Source organism: Salvelinus fontinalis, chromosome 3 (genome assembly GCF_029448725.1).
Source record: "Salvelinus fontinalis isolate EN_2023a chromosome 3, ASM2944872v1, whole genome shotgun sequence".
Taxonomy (NCBI): Eukaryota; Metazoa; Chordata; class Actinopteri; order Salmoniformes; family Salmonidae; genus Salvelinus; species Salvelinus fontinalis.
In genome coordinates, this window is record NC_074667.1 from 27,889,358 (window position 1) to 27,905,317 (window position 15,960).

Here is a 15,960-nt window from a genome sequence, read left to right on the forward strand (position 1 = left end):
ATCAACCAGCTAATTGTTGAATTAAATGCACTAGATCAGGGTTGGAGTGAGAACCTACAGCATGGTAGCTATACTACACGAACTGGGTTGGAGAGCCCTGTCCTAGGCAATAGATCGCAAAGCAGTATCCCCGCTAAACTTTTTTGGAAATGTCAAGTTCACTTTCTCATCCATAAACAGTCAAGTGCAAATACGGTTCAGCGGGTTGGGGGCATTGTTATTTGGAAGGACATCTACCATGGATCACTAAAATAATTATGATCACGCGCAGTGGCGACCCGTCATTCAGGGTAGATGGGGCAGAGACCCACATTTTTAGCTAAAAATTAAAACACATTTTTTTTTGGTGGGGGGGTTGCCTGTTTTTATCTGTGTAGTGCTAGGGAAAAAGCCAAAACGTGCACCCAAAGGGATACCCGACTCTGGGAAACGCTGGACCAAAGGACTGCACCTGGTTCGGATTTAAAATAAACATGCCCTATCTCTTTAAAAACAAGTTAAAACTGTTGTGACTTTACGTTCATTAATCTGATGACTAGATAAATAACATTTACATTACATTTAAGTCATTTAGCAGACGCTCTTATCCAGAGCGACTTACAAATTGGATAACAATCAACTAACTATGTTTAATTGTTACCAATTAAATTAATCATGTAATTAGGAATTGGGGCACCACGAGAGTTGTTCCTTAAAGAGTTACCATCTCCCGGATTAAACTAAAGGTCTTAACCTATTATATCCATAAACCGTCAACGTATAATCATAACCTCGTATCATATCATCATTCTGAACAATCGTAACCTCCTGCATCTGCTAAAACCCCAGCCTTACTTATGATTCAGTATTACACAAATTGATTTAATTATTGATGTACTAGTTAACTAAATGGTAACACAAGATAAACATACACACTTAATACATTAGAAACAGGTCCCTAGCGGGCCGACACAATATGGCGGCTTGTTACAAAAGGGATGGGGAGGGACAGGGAGAGAGAGACAGAGAAATACACATGGTTTCCATGTATATGATGCCATTCCATTTGCTCCGTTCCGGTCATTATTATGAGCCGTCCTTCCCTCAGCAGCCTCCTGTTGTGTAGGGGTAGTTCATGGTGCAATTTGTTCATTTCCCTCTTACTTATAACAAAATGTATCATGATCGACGACACTCCCGCACAGTAGGTGGCGGCATGCACAAACAAAATGTACGATCGCCATTATACCAAGGGAGAATAAAAACAAGTTGCTTGTCACGTGTGCCTATACAATTTAGAAAGTTTGACAGCAGTTTTACAACATCTGCTGTTTGCCAAAATTCAGTCGAATGTAAACCAGAGGTTCGTCTCGGTACAAGATTGAGATTGTTGCTTTGGGAGAATATACATTTTCTGCCAGAAAAGGGAACTTAACGAACAAACTTCGGAAAATCGAACATGGAATTTATTCAGGTGGGTCGGCTGACACGAGCTAGCCAACGTTAGCTATCTACTGTAACGGTGACAAACGTTCGTAAATGTGTTTTTGGCAGCTAGATAGCTAGCTAGTTCTACATACCTAAATAATTTGATTGAAATCATTCCTGACCACCGTCATGATTCAGATGTTTTGTTTTCGTCTTTTTTACAACTTCAGAAACTGCTTTCGGGATTCAGACTTGACCTGGGACCGTTGAAAGAACCTCTGGGATTTATTCGGGTTCTAGAATGGGTAAGATACCCTTAATTAGATATCTTAACCAAAATATGTGGTGCAATCTATTAATGTCTCTTTCTTGTCTTGAAGCTGGCAAACATGCACTAAACTCACTAGTTAGTCATTATTGGTTAATGTTGCTGGCTTTTCAGTTAACGTTAACGAGCTACCTACTTGTTTTTTTTGTAGTCTAACATTACTCAGTAGTTGAACAAGTGTATTGATACAGATAGCTATATTTTAAGACAACCTACACACTATCTGACTTGTTAGCTAACGTTGGCGAGCTACAATCTCAAACACCAAAGCTTCGTGCGTAGATCTCATCGGGCAACACCCTTTTCAGCGATTGTCTATTTTGATTAGCTAGGACTCGTAGCAAGTCGCCCCTTCAAGATGATCATGCACTTGAGTTTTTGAGTTGTTATAGTAAAAGTTATGTAAGGCATAATCAACGACTGTCTGTCTATGCGTTATATGGAAAATAATGAACGACGTGCAAGGTGTGTTCCACGACCCGCTTGCGGAGTGGAACTGACCTTACATGGAGTTGCATTATTTTCAAGTGAATGCATAGTACCTAGTTGATTATCCCTTTTATACCATGTCTATACATATAAACATCCACTGAAGTTAGCAAGTGTACTAAAAAGGAAATAAGTCTAGATACCTAGGTATCCAAACATACTTGCTAGTTTAGCTAACCAAAAAATTAGTTAGCTTTCTATTATGAAAATCAAATTAATAAATTACTAATGTTTTAAATTCGACTTTTGCTTTCAAAAGCAGCTCAAACAGAACGTGTAAGAATTAACTATAGCCATTGAATTCCTCAGTACCTATATACAGACATTACTGTGAATTGGTTACAACTGTTGGTTCTAGTACTGATTGGTTAAAACTGCATTCCAGCCAGTTTCTTTTCCACAAGTTACCACCAGATAAATCTATGATGTTAAAATGCCATTTACTCTGTTCCATCTGTTTGCGCAATCCACTGTCTCATCAGCCCAGCCAGTCAATGTATAAACTTGATCTCCACTATAAAAACACCTAGACATTATCTCACATTTCTTTTAGACTAACATTTAGTTTTCAAAAGCATAGATTTGTATAAACCTTGGTGTCTGTCTCTTTGACATTTGCAACATTGTTTCAATATTCAAATTCGATATCCAGCAGTCCCATTGTAATAAAAGTGTTGAGAGTCGGGACGAAACAGACATGCAAGCAGTGTTTCTCAGCCAGTCGAAATCATCAATCAGCTGGCATCATTTTCATGGATATATACAAAGAAATATCAATTGAAAAAAGGTCAAATGTAAACAAAGTGCAGCTAGTTTAGTATTTTCAGCTTCTGTTTGAAGTGATTGTATTAGCTGTGTTGTTGGCTATCTCCTCTGAACAACAGTGTCCTGACTAGTGAACATTTTCTATGCCAGATGAATTCATGCCTAATTAGTTCATTGTTATGGATGTATCCAAATAAATGTCACCAGAAAACAGCTTATGCAAATGCAGCTACTGTTATTTTGGCTGCACTGTTTAACATGACTGTAAGTTAGCCGTAGTTGTCTAGCTAGCAAGCAAGGGATAAGATCTTTGCCAGCCAGTATGCAATGGAACATTTAGAATGAACGACTGGGTCACGTCCATAGATACATAAAGTCTCTGACCACCTCCCTATAGGCTGTCTCATTGTTGTCGGTTATCAGGTCTACCACTGTTTCTTGTCATCAGCAAACTTAATGATGGTGTTGAAGTCGTGCTTGGCCACGCAGTCGTGGGTGACAGGGAGTACAGGAGGGGACTAAGCATGCACCCCTGAGGGGCCCCAGTGTTGAGGATCAGCGTGGCAGATGTGTTGTTGCCTACCCTCAACACCTGGGGGTGGCCTGTCAGGAAGTCCAGAATAAGTATTCAAAAATGCTGTGGTAGAATTTCATGTCTGAGTGTAGACTGATGCTTTACCTATGACCTAGCTAGATCTTGACTTAAGATAACGGTATATTGGTATTTCTATGACCAGAACAAAGTTGTTGCAGATAGTGTCAGCAGTAGTGTGACCACAAACTGAGAGCTAGAAGGCTAATGGATCCTGTGTTTAGTGCAAACCCAATTTGCAAGTTCCTCATGCTCATTAGTAACCAGGGCAACTAGGTGCCTGACCTAATTTGTTACCGCCATGAGTACAAGGACATGGAAATTCCACTTATGATATACAGGGCAGGTAGCTATTTATTTCCTAACATGAGCTTGCTTTATGAAATAACTGAATGAGTGCTTTTTCACAGTGCTGCCTCCTTGGAGCTACATTTCTATAGAGAACTTTAGTGACTTGATGTGAAGTTCAATGACTCTTGAATGTCCGTAGTTTGTCACTAGCTGATTTCACTGTTTGCTTTAGCTGCTTATACAGCAAAGAATCACATCAAGTCTGTATAATTCAACCCAAATCAAACAGATCACAAGTAACGCTCACTCAAATAATGTTTAAATTTGACCCCAAAAATATACGGGAAATGCCCAGCCCAGCACATTGGAAGTCCAACTTACATGTACTGTACTGTGTAAAAGATATTTAGCTGATTAGCTGATAGTGTGCAATTTCGAGCAGGGAAGTTATGTGAAGTTACTTTTTAAAGGTGTAGCCGGCTGGCCAAAGTGAATGTCAGCAGCTGCAACAGAAATAGCTTGGATTCATGAACTTATAACTTGACTGAGTAGCTGGCTCAGGATACAAGGAGGAGGACCTCTGGTTCTGATCCATGGGCATTCTGTCTACGGTTTTCTGTATAGGCCCTACTGTATACACATGCATGTCTGTTTTGAGTGTGTTCCCTGTCCAGTACTGGTATTGTTTTGTTTTTTATTGTCGTCAGTGCATGCATGTTTTGCCTGTGCGTTAGGCTAACTGTTGACAGCCGTTAAAGTACTGTCTGTGTATGCTTAAGGTGTGTGTGTGTGTTTTAGTAGATCGGCCAGTGGCAGGGCCCTGTAGGTAATTAAGACAGACGTTATCTTTTAGGTTGGAGTTTGTATCCAATCCAGGACGTCCTCTCCCTTAGTCATCACTATCTGGCCATGCTAGAGAGGACATAAATGTAGACTTTCTAGTCCAAAATGTAATTTTTAAAACCACTAAGCTTTATGTTAAACAGTAACTTTACCCTCACAGTAAATGAATTAGAAAGGGCTTATGTTCTTTGAACATAATTCCACTCTGGTCCATTCTAGCATTAGTGACTACCCTCTCCCTCTCCCTCTCCCTCTCCCTCTCCCTCTCCCTCTCCCTCTCCCTCTCCCTCTCCCTCTCCCTCTCCCTCTCCCTCTCCCTCTCCCTCTCCCTCTCCCTCTCCCTCTCCCTCTCCCTCTCCCTCTCCCTCTCCCTCTCCCTCTCCCTCTCCCTCTCCCTCTCCCTCTCCCTCTCCCTCTCCCTCTCCCTCTCCTCTGTCCTGTGCCAGCCAGCAACATGCCTCTCTCTGGCCAGAGAGGGGAGTGGCCAGTTACCAAGAAATGCACTGTAAATCCTGGCCAACTGCTGCAACACAACATTCTCAGAGCGTCAGTGCAGAGAGGGAGTGGAGGCAGGGTTTACTTTATATACACCAGTGATCCTGGTGCAAAACCATGGCCTGCATACTGCTGCATGGTATGAGGGAAGAAGAGGTCAAATAAGGCAACATGTATCCCTGCTATGTTTTGTGGCTGCTTTTTTATGATAATTTGTACTGAACAAAAATATAAAGGCAACATGTGAAGTGTTGGTTTCATGAGCTGAAATAATGCACAAAAAGCTTATTTCTCTCCAATTTTGCTTTACAAATTAGTTTACATGCCAAATTAGTTTACGTTTCCCCTTTGCCACAATAATCCATTCACCTCACCGGTGTGGCATATCACCTCACAGGTGTGGCAGATTAAACAGCATTATCATTACACAGGTGCACCTTGTGCTAGCGACAATAAAAGGCCACTCTAAATTGTGCCTTTTTTTTTTTACGCAACACAATGCCACAGATAGTTAACACACACACATGGACGCAGCGGTCTAAGGCACTGCATCTCAGTGCAAGAGGCGTCACTACAGTCCCTGGTTCGAATCCGGGCTGTATCACATCCGGCCGTGATTGGGAGTCCCATAGGGCGTTGCACAATTGACCCAGTGTCCTCTGGGCCGTCATTTTAAATATGAATTTGTTCTTAACTGACTTGCCTAGTTAAATAAAGGTTACACACACACTGACCAAAAAGTTATTTTGTTGGCATTTACCTCTCCATTACCAGTAAAACATAATCAAAACCTATTTCTTTCACTTACTTGCTGTGCTGTTTCATTGTTCAGTCGTTTCATTCTCAACCAGGATTTCTATGGAAAGCCGTTTGGGTCTTTGCGTGTCAAAAAAGATAGACGGCAAATAACACTATTTGACGTGTCAAATAATACTATTTGCCTTGTCAAATTAGCTTGTTGACCAATCAGGACCTGAATATGAACGATCCCGCAGGTGATGCTGCCGGATGTGGAGGTCCTGGGGGTAGTATGGTTACACGTCTGCCCAGTCATGTGAAATCCATAGATTAGGGCCCAATGATTTTATTTAAATACACTGATTTCCTCCTATGAGCTGTAACTCCGTAAAATCTTAGAAATTGTTGCATGTTGCGTTTTTAGATTTTGTTCAGTCTATTTTGTTCAGTCTAGTTTTCCTTTTTTTAAACACAAACCTACATAGACAAAAAACAATTTAACATTTACGTACATACATTAACACACTTGGTCAGACCCACATGCTCCCATCTTATCCACACCTAATGTTCTTTGTTCTTTTGGCTTCAAAATGTGTTATGTTATTTGTCTGTTAAAATATTTTTTTCTATATTTAAATAAAGCATTTGATTCTTACATCCTCTTAACGTTGGGGTATCATTTGACTTCCAGTATTTAAGTAATAGCTTATTCAATATGCCATGACAACAATACAAGCCAGACTCTTTGAGGCACCAGCTTTTATAACAAAGGCCTGCTAACTTCCCCATATCCCTTAACTCCCACCTAAACAAACTACTATATGAATGTACTAGCCTGTGTGTGCTCCCATTCTCAGTCGGGGGGGTTGGGTGTGTTACTTACTCAGGAAACTGCATAGTGGAGGGTTTATTTGGAGGCGGCTGAGCTGGGGGATCACTGGAATGGGGTTTGGTGGAGGCGGTGATATGTAAGCTGAGAAATGTTTTACTGTGCCAAACACCTGAAAGATGAAACCAATTCCCACAAAGTTCACTTGACCACCGTAGTAGTTTATCACTGAAAAGTTTTCTTCCCTGTTGCCACTGAAATTACCAGTATTTGACCCTTACACTTCAGGAACTGTTGTCTTGTGTAGATACTCTGTTGGGAAAGACACTGTCCTTGATTGCAAGTCTATATTGTATCTGTTAGTGACTTCAATATGGCACGGTCCCTGAAAACCTCATGGTTTCTGATGCACCGTTGAACTGTTATGTAAATTGTTTGATTGTGATCATGTGGGAACGTGCCTCAGCCAACTATGGAGTTGGACTATATTCAGAACAACGGGCATTATTCTGAAAAGAATGTTAGGGCCGTGTAGCACGTCCCATCAGATGTTTTCATTGGTGGAGGGATCTGCTCACAACCACCTATTTGTTGGAACGCTGCCACCAGCACCTAACAAGGGAATATGGGCAGAGTTAGTTTAAGCTGAACCACGGTGCACCATTTTAAGGCCCGTGATGCGAACGACAAAAGGGGTGAGGGAGGAGCGCCCTTCTCAAATAGAACAGTAACCTGCGTCGCTCAGTCATGTTGTGATACTAAATATACATAAGTATCAAAAGTAAAAGTATAAAACTTTATAAAGTGCTTATATTAAGCAAACCAGACAGCACAATTTTCTTGTATTTTTTATGGATAGCCAGACATCATTTACAAATGAAGCATTTGTGTTTTGTGAGTCTGCCAGGTCAGAGGTAGTCGGGATGACCAGGGATGTTCTCTTGATAAGTGCATGAAAAACGGGGCATCTGGCTCACTCGCGGAAGGCTGCTCGAACCATAATGAATGCAATCACTTTTCACCTGGTGTACACTCCACCCACCTGGGCAACCTACCCCAGATAATTGAATCCCCTCATTGATCAAAGTTTGGGCAGCAACATAATTCTACTCTTTGCATAGAAAGGCACTCCTTTTTTTGTTTTTAGTCTATGCAATCAGCCCACCAGACAGGTTTATTTATGTTGTGGCCTGCTGGAGGTCATTTTGCAGGGCTCTGGCAGTGCTCCTCCTTGCACAAAGGCGGAGGTAGCGGTCCTGCTGCTGGGTTGTTGCCCTCCTACGGCCTCCTCCACGTCTCCTGATGTACTGGCCTGTCTCCTGGTAGCGTCTCCATGCTCTGGACACTACGCTGACAGACACAGCAAACCTTCTTGCCACAGCTCGCATTGATGTGCCATCCTGGATGAGCTGCACTACCTGAGCCACTTGTGTGGGTTGTAGACTCCGTCTGTGGTCACCACCTGCAGAACCACTCCTTTATTGGGGGTGTCTTGCTAATTGCCTATCATTTCCACCTTTTGTCTATTCCATTTGCACAACAGCATGTGAAATTTATTGTCAATCAGTGTTGCTTCCTAAGTGGACAGTTTGATTTCACAGAAGTGTGATTGACTTGGAGTTACATTGTGTTGTTTAAGTGTTCCCTTTATTTTTTTGAGCAGTGTAGTTTATATCCTTTCGTCTATTACTAGCGTTCGCAAACTGTCACTGCGTAAACCATCTTTATAATGACCAATTTGGCTACTTACTCCCACCCATTATCGCTACACTCAGTAGCCTCGAAGACCTACCTACTGAGCAGTGATGTCTGTTCCACGTTGGTTCAATGTAATTTCATCGAAATGGAGTGGGAAGCGACGTTGATTCAACCAGTGTGAGCACCAGTGGGTAGTGTGTGTTTTGGAGATGGACTACTACATTGCTGTCGTACTGTAAAAAATCACTGATCACTCAAGTCACCTTGCATCCCAGATAACTCCTCACTACAGATTAGCGATTCTGCACCTCGCCTTGCTCAACTTGAGCCCTCAAATGCACCACTAGACAGTCCGTCAGATTCTGCTGTTAGGAGCCAGTCAGTGTTAGTCAGTTAGCTCTCTCAGCACTCACTGAGGGAGGGAGTTTCCTGTATGAAAAGAGGTGGCTGTAGGGGAAGCTGATGTGGTGAGCAGAAAGGAAAAGAGGTCAAGCACAGGGAAACTCTTACTCCGGGGGAGAGAGAGTGGTGTATGTTTTAGCTTGCAGGTGTGTGCGCCATTCTCCCCACCCCCTTCCTTATTCTCTCCCCACTATTCTGCTATGAGCAGAGGAAGTGGTTACCAGGGTGGCTGAGGTGAGATCCCCACAGTTCTGCCAAGTCAGGTTTTCAGAACATTGGCTGGGGATGTGGGCAATGTCAGGGGGCCTCTTCCTGTCAGACCTGAACCCAGTGGGGCGTTTGCTGGAGTTGGTGTTTTTCTTGCTGAGTCACCAATCCCCACGCTTTATGACAGTTTCTCAGGCCTGTTAACTTTTCTGCAGCAGGAACATCTTACCACTTCAAATGGCTCCACGTCCTGCCCGGTGGAACATCGCTCTCCCTTCTCTCTGTTGTAAGTTACAGAACCAGAACTCAGAACAGCCCTCTGATCAGCTATGATGGAGATGAGCGTGCGAGTTAAATATAGCTGTATACTGTCTTATGTAGGTTACATTAGGATATGTTGGTTAAAGTATTAATACAACTAAATGACTGTAAATTACAGTCAAGTGTCGAGTTTCAGAAGCTTCTTTGTTTCTGGCCATTTTGAGCCTGTAATCAAACCCACTAATGCTGACGCTCCAGATGCTCAACTAGTCCAAAGAAGGCCGGTTTTATTGCTTCTTTAATCAGAACAACAGTTTTCAACTGTGCTAACATAATTGCAAAAGGGTTTTCTAATGATCAATTAGCCTTTTGAAATGAGAAACTTGGATTAGCTAACACAAAGTGCCATTGGAACACAGGCGTGAAGGTTGCTGATAATAGGCCTATGTAGATATTCCATTAGATCAGCTTTTTCCAGCTACAATAGACATTTACGACATTAACAAAGTCTACACTGTATTTCTGATCAATTTGATGTTATTTTAATGGACCAAAAATGTGCTTTTCTTTCAAAAACATGAACATTTCTAAGTGACCCCAAACTTTTGAATGGTAGTGTATACACATACAGGTTTTTGATAAGGTGCGGGGGGCTACCACACTGTGCACCCGGGGAGCTGTTGTGGGGGGGTTAAGTACCTTGCTCAAAGGCACAACAGCAGGCAATGTCATCTAGGTTTTGATACCAGCAAGAGGAATTGTAAAGGACCTGTCATTCCTTGTCTCTCCCGCTCTACTGATCTGAAAACATAGCCTAGGCCTCTGAAAACAAGTCATCCTTACCAGGAAAGAGATTTTCTTAGCTGCCCACTCAGGTATGAGAATGATGCGCCCTAGATCAGTGCAGGTTAAGGCAAAGGGATGAGGAAAGGAAGCGACAGGCCATTGAGATGCACCCTGACTCTCCTCTCTCTGTGCAGGTGTTCACCATCTTTGCCTTTGCCACCACGGGGGGTTACTCTGGGACGACCCAAATCCTTGTGAATTGCGGGGAGGAGCACAACACCATAGGGGCACGGTTCGGCTACCCCTTCAGGTAAGACCTGTTATCCCTCACAGATAGTGCTGCAAATTAACAACATTACTGTAATTGTCATTCTGTGTTTGTGATTTCTTCTTTTTATAATGCCTACCTAATGGTCTTCACAGTAAGCCTATCCCTGACAAAAGTTTTGTAAAATCTGCTGAAGGGCCATGAGATGTGTTGCAAGGAATTCCAAATAGCATTTTATTTTTACTCTTAAGATGGTTGTGATATGCTTGCATTCACACATGGAAAAAACAAAATAATCTTCCCACCAACATCATTTTCTATGTCTCTGACTCGTGCCCCTTAAGTGTTCTTGTATTTGTAGTTGAAATGCATTCGTGCCATGCAGTTGATTTTATACCCCCCCCCCTACTCTCTAGGTTGTCTAGCTACGGCCCTTTCATGGTGCCCACGTGTAACGGCACAACCGCGAATGCGACTTACCTCCAGGGTGACTACTCCTCCTCAGCCGAGTTCTACGTCAGTGTCGGTGTCCTAGGCTTCCTGTACTGCACCGCCACCCTGGTGCTCTACCTGGGCTACCAGCATGTGTATCGCGAGGGCCGCGGACCCACCTTTGTGAGTCTAAAGATACCGTAGTATCTTATGTTTACCACTGGTATGTTAGTTACCGTGTAGTAGACTATTATTACTACTACAGTAGTTGTAGTATAGCTGGAGAATCATATTTATAATAGTTGAGGCGTGAGCCTAATCGTTGTAATGATATTTATGATTGGAAAGCTACGTACTTCTGTTCTCTCCAGCATGGTAATATAGTGATGACACTGCCCTGTGTTTCTCCCAGGACCTGCTGGTGACTGCGGCCTTTGCCTTCCTGTGGCTGGTGTCCTCCTCTGCCTGGGGGAAGGGCTTGACTGATGTGAAGTGGGCCACCAACCCAGAACACCTGGTTAAGGCCTGCCAGCCCCACTGCTTACCTGGAGAGTACCCGTCCATGGGAAAACTCAATGCCTCTGTGGTGAGCAATTTGATTTCGTAATACATTTTATTGAGAGCGTTTTGCATTTTATAGCTAATTCTCAATGTGAATGTACAAGTCGAGCGTGAATGGCAGGGCTACGGGTATAGGGGTATTATATAATGTAGCATTTGTAATTCCTTTTGTTTGTGTCCTGTATTTTGTCTTTATGTTTCGCACTTTTCCTCTGTCAAGATTTTCGGGTTTCTGAACCTCATCCTGTGGGCAGGTAACTGTTGGTTCATCTTTAAGGAGACTCCATTCCACAAAGGCCCCAACCCAGCAACCACCATGGAGGGCGGAGTCCCCAGCTCTTAATTGGCTCACAGAAGTTCCACCTCTACAGTCCAAGCCAATCGCCAAGGTGCTTGGGACAGACAGTATAACCCTATTAGGAAAGAAACTAAAATGTAGAGCGAAATTAAGCTTTTTAACCACCAACAACACAGGCCCCTTTTCAATGACGAGTGTTCGGCTCAAGCTTCAGGGAAAGTAGTTAGTTGCCCATGTAACTTTCACCACAGTGACCCAGGTTGTTGTTTTTCTACTCTGCATAGAATTGGTCAGTTAATATGATCGATTTGCTAGCTGCACTCAACACTACCCCAATTTACAGCTGTAAACCCTGAAAACTGAGTGATCACAACTATTTTTTACAGGTTTTTTAAAATGGAATTTCCCTTCCCAACTAAGTGCCTTTACTGTACATAAAATGTATTCAGTTACTGTGAACGTGGCTTGAGTTGAACACTTTGATAGGGATCTGGGTATTTGTGATATCCAACAGGTTTGATTTGGTTGGTTCCTCTAGAACAGGTGCTTTCGATCACATAGGCCTACCACAAAACAGGGCTCGCAGACAACCTACTGTAGCTGAACTGTTCCCAATATTTGATTCATATGAGGAAGTTCAGTAATGCTGGGTTGACATACAGTAATTGTCTGTCCATAGGTCTCCTCCTTTCCCATGAATCTGATAAAGGAGATGTCAAAGGTCATGTTGAAAGCCCCTGTTCTAGGTTGCCTTTCAGGTCTAAATTTGGCCCTTTCAAATAAAAGAAACAATTTAACTACTGGCCTTTCAGTAACTCCCTAATATTCCACTACTACTGCGTGTTTTGAAACAGACCTCATAGATACATGGATGTTGCGTTTCTGTGTCTGAAAGCGTATTGCTTTGGTGCACTTAACTCGTTAGAGTTGTGTTAGCTACTTGATTGCAATCGTTACTGATGTACAATGCGTTCCTCTCTTTGAAGTGTGGTATGGCTTTTTTGTCATTATTTTGTTATCCATATGAACAGTGCCTTGGTAATTTACACCAAATGTCAGTATCAAGCCTGGTTAAGAGAGTACTTACTCTCAAAGAGTAACCAAGTTATTTTGGCTACAGTCAAGTTGATGTAACGCGTTTTTAGTAACGGCTGTCTATTTTAGTTATTCAAACTGTCAGTGCCTATATTCCAGGACAGCGCTGGTTGGTGTATGTTTGCTCAACAACCTGCAAATAACGGTGGTATTTTTGTGGATATTTTGGAAAATTTAGCCAAACTTTTTAAATTCGTGTATTGTGGAGGTGACCATTCAAACAACTAAAACACAAAGTTCCCTTTGTATTTGACTGTTCTCAAAAATGTTGTTTGAACGGGATAAGGCAACTTTATAAATGTCATTATTTATACTTTTTTTAACCTACATTCATTGGTCAATAAAAAATACAAATTTAAGCTAATTTATGGCTTCTGTGTGTTAAGAAAAATATATTTTATGCAGCTTCTCTACCGGAGTCATTTTTATGCCAACGCGGGTCCTAGATTTGTTGCTGTTTATTTGGCACCACTGGACAAGCTAGACTTAATTGAAGAATGGTAAATGACGCTGCCAAGTAACAAGTGGCATCATGTAGGTGCCAAAATGTGATGAATCCTGCTGTATTTCTTGAATCATAATGCTTCCTTTTTTTTATCACTCATTTACATTGGTCCTACATTCAATTTCGGCAATGATTGCGTTTGATGGTTATGTGGGGATGACGTACAAAGTCTGTCCAGCTCTATGGGAAGTGAATGGAACTTTAGTTTTTTTTGCTTTGCACTAATTGTTGTAATGTCATTGACTATTGAATTGTGATTTGAGGGAAATGCAGACTTTGTGCAGTCCACACAGTGCCGTTCATACCGCCTTGGCCTCTGTAGTGATTTACAAAGGGAAGGTTTGAGTCAATATCAGTCATCAAAGAACACTGATCTAGATCATTTGTGCCATTTTAATAGAAAGAACCTAGCTTTTTAGGGTAGAAGTCAGACTTTGTGGGTCTTCTATATTATCCAATGGGATTTCTGAAATTTGACTCTGTATTTCATTTGTATTTTGTTCCATGTTTGTACAAAATAAACATGTTTGTACATCCTCTGTATTGACAACACATTAAAGGATGAGAGCTGCAACAACCGCTGTGCTGATGTTTGTGTTCACTGCCCTGTAACTGTAATGTTACCTATTAAATAAGACTACAGTACATTTTTTTTGCTAGAAGATGGAGCTCCACAGTTCTTTTTTTGCCCACTAGGTAGTACTGTTTTGAAGACAATGTCATGCCCAACCCCAAATCCTTATCCCTTATATACAATAAACAAAAATATAAATCCAGCATGTAAAGTGTTGGTCCCATGTGTCATGGGCTGAAATAAAAGATCCCAGAATTGTTTTCCATACGCACAAAAGCTTTTTTCTCTCAAATTTTGTGCAGAAATCTGTTTACATCTCTGTAGGTGAGCATTTCTCCTTAGCTGAGATAATCCATCCACCTGACAGGTGTGGCAAATTTAAGAAGCTGATTAAAATGCATGATCATTACACAGGTGCACCTTGTGCTGGGGCAGAAAGGACACTAAAATGTCAAGTTTTGTCACAACACTATGCCACAGATGTCTCAAGTATTGAGGGAGTGTGCAATTGGCATGCTGAGTGAAGTAATGGCCACTAGAGCTGTTGCCAGATAATTGAATATTAGTTTCTCTACCATAAGCTGTCTCCGTTGTTTTAGAGAATTTAGTACAAGGTCCAATCTGCCTCAACCGCTGACCATGTGTAACCAGGCCAGCCCAGGACCTCCACACCCGGCTTCTTCACCTGCCGGATTGTCTGAGACCAGCCACCCGGACAGCTGATGAAACTGGGTTTGCACAAACAATTTCGGCACAAACTGTCAGAAACTGTTTCAGGGAAGCTCACCTGCGTGCTCGTCGTCCTCACCAGGGTCTTAACCTGATTGCAGTTTGGCGACCTAACCAACTTCAGTGGGCAAATGCTCACCTTCGATGGCTGTTGGCAGGCTGGGGAAGTGTGCTCTTCACGGATGAATCCCTTTTTCAACTGTACCAGGCAGATGGCAGACAGTGTGTATGGTGTTGTGTGGGCGAGCGGTTTGCTGACGTCAACGTTGTGAACAGAGTGCCCCATGGTGGAGGTGCGGTTATGGTATGGGCAGGCAATGAACACAGTTGCATTTATCGATGTCAACTTGAATGCACAGAGATACCGTGACGAGATCCTGAGGCACATTGCCGTGCCATTTATCCGCCGCCATCACGTTTCAACATGATGCACGACTCCATGTCGCAAGGATCTGTACACAATTCCTTGAACCTAAACATTTGCAAGTTCTTCCCTGGCCTGTATACTCACCAGACATGTCACCCATTGAGCACGTTTGGGATGCTCTGGATTGACGTGTATGACAGCGTGTTCCAGTTCCCGCTAATATCCAGCCACTTCGCACAGCCATTGAAGAGGAGTCAGACACAATCAACAGCCTGATCAACTCTAAACGAAGGAGGTGTGTCATGCTGCATGAGGCAAATGGTGTTCACACCAGATACTGACTGGTTTTCTGATCCACGAACCTACCTTTTTTTTGACCAACAAATGCATATCTGTATTCCCAGTCATGTGAAATCCATAGATTAGGGCCTAATTTATATATTTCAATTTACTGACTTCATTATATGAACTGTAACTCAGTAAAATCTTTGAAATCGTTGCATGTTGTGTTTATATTTTTGTTCAGTGTATGTACATCTAAACTTAAGAAAAAGTTGGATAGATGTAAGCAATATAACTAAATTGCTATCAGAGGTCAAGGAGGATTTTTGCTTCCACCTATCCAAACCTTCTAGTGTTATAAGTGCATTAGAGGGTAGGTTGATAAGGGATTAGGCAGCAGTGGTTGTTTTGTATGTCAGGCTCAGGTTAGGTCAATAGTAATTCTCAATTCCTGGGATGTCCTCCACATTCAGTAAGCAATGCAGATCTGTGGCTGTGAAACTGATCCTTTGGTGTTGACCCATGCACCAACTCCTGGTTTTCCAGCAGTGGTACCAGCACGATATCCAACCCTGCCAAAACACCAACCCGGGTTTTCCTGGTCCCAGCCCCAACACTAGCAACAACCCTGGACACAGCACCGATCTACCATAACTGCCACCTTCATCCAGCAGCTCAGACCTCACCCCTTCCCTCCCCTCCCCAACACAAAGACACA

The 15,960-nt window shown here is 42.4% G+C and overlaps 1 protein-coding gene across 1 annotated transcript; it reads left to right on the forward strand.

The window, feature by feature from the left end:
• Positions 1–1,228: 1,228 nt before the first annotated feature.
• Positions 1,229–13,867, forward strand: sypl2a (synaptophysin-like 2a). The gene is made up of 6 exons (XM_055911425.1): positions 1,229–1,453; positions 1,638–1,712; positions 10,326–10,441; positions 10,816–11,014; positions 11,244–11,417; positions 11,613–13,867. The coding sequence occupies exons 1-6, from the start codon at positions 1,439–1,441 to the stop codon at positions 11,733–11,735; spliced, it is 702 nt and encodes a 233-aa protein (XP_055767400.1). The 5' UTR covers positions 1,229–1,438; the 3' UTR covers positions 11,736–13,867.
• The last annotated feature ends 2,093 nt before the right edge of the window (positions 13,868–15,960 follow it).

Bases quoted from the DNA above. Each gene is read 5' to 3' on its own strand.
- sypl2a (XM_055911425.1), top strand. The intron at 1,713-10,325 runs GTAAGATACCCT...CTCTCTGTGCAG, and splicing joins TTATTCGGGTTCTAGAATGG to GTGTTCACCATCTTTGCCTT. The intron at 11,015-11,243 runs GTGAGTCTAAAG...TGTTTCTCCCAG, and splicing joins AGGGCCGCGGACCCACCTTT to GACCTGCTGGTGACTGCGGC.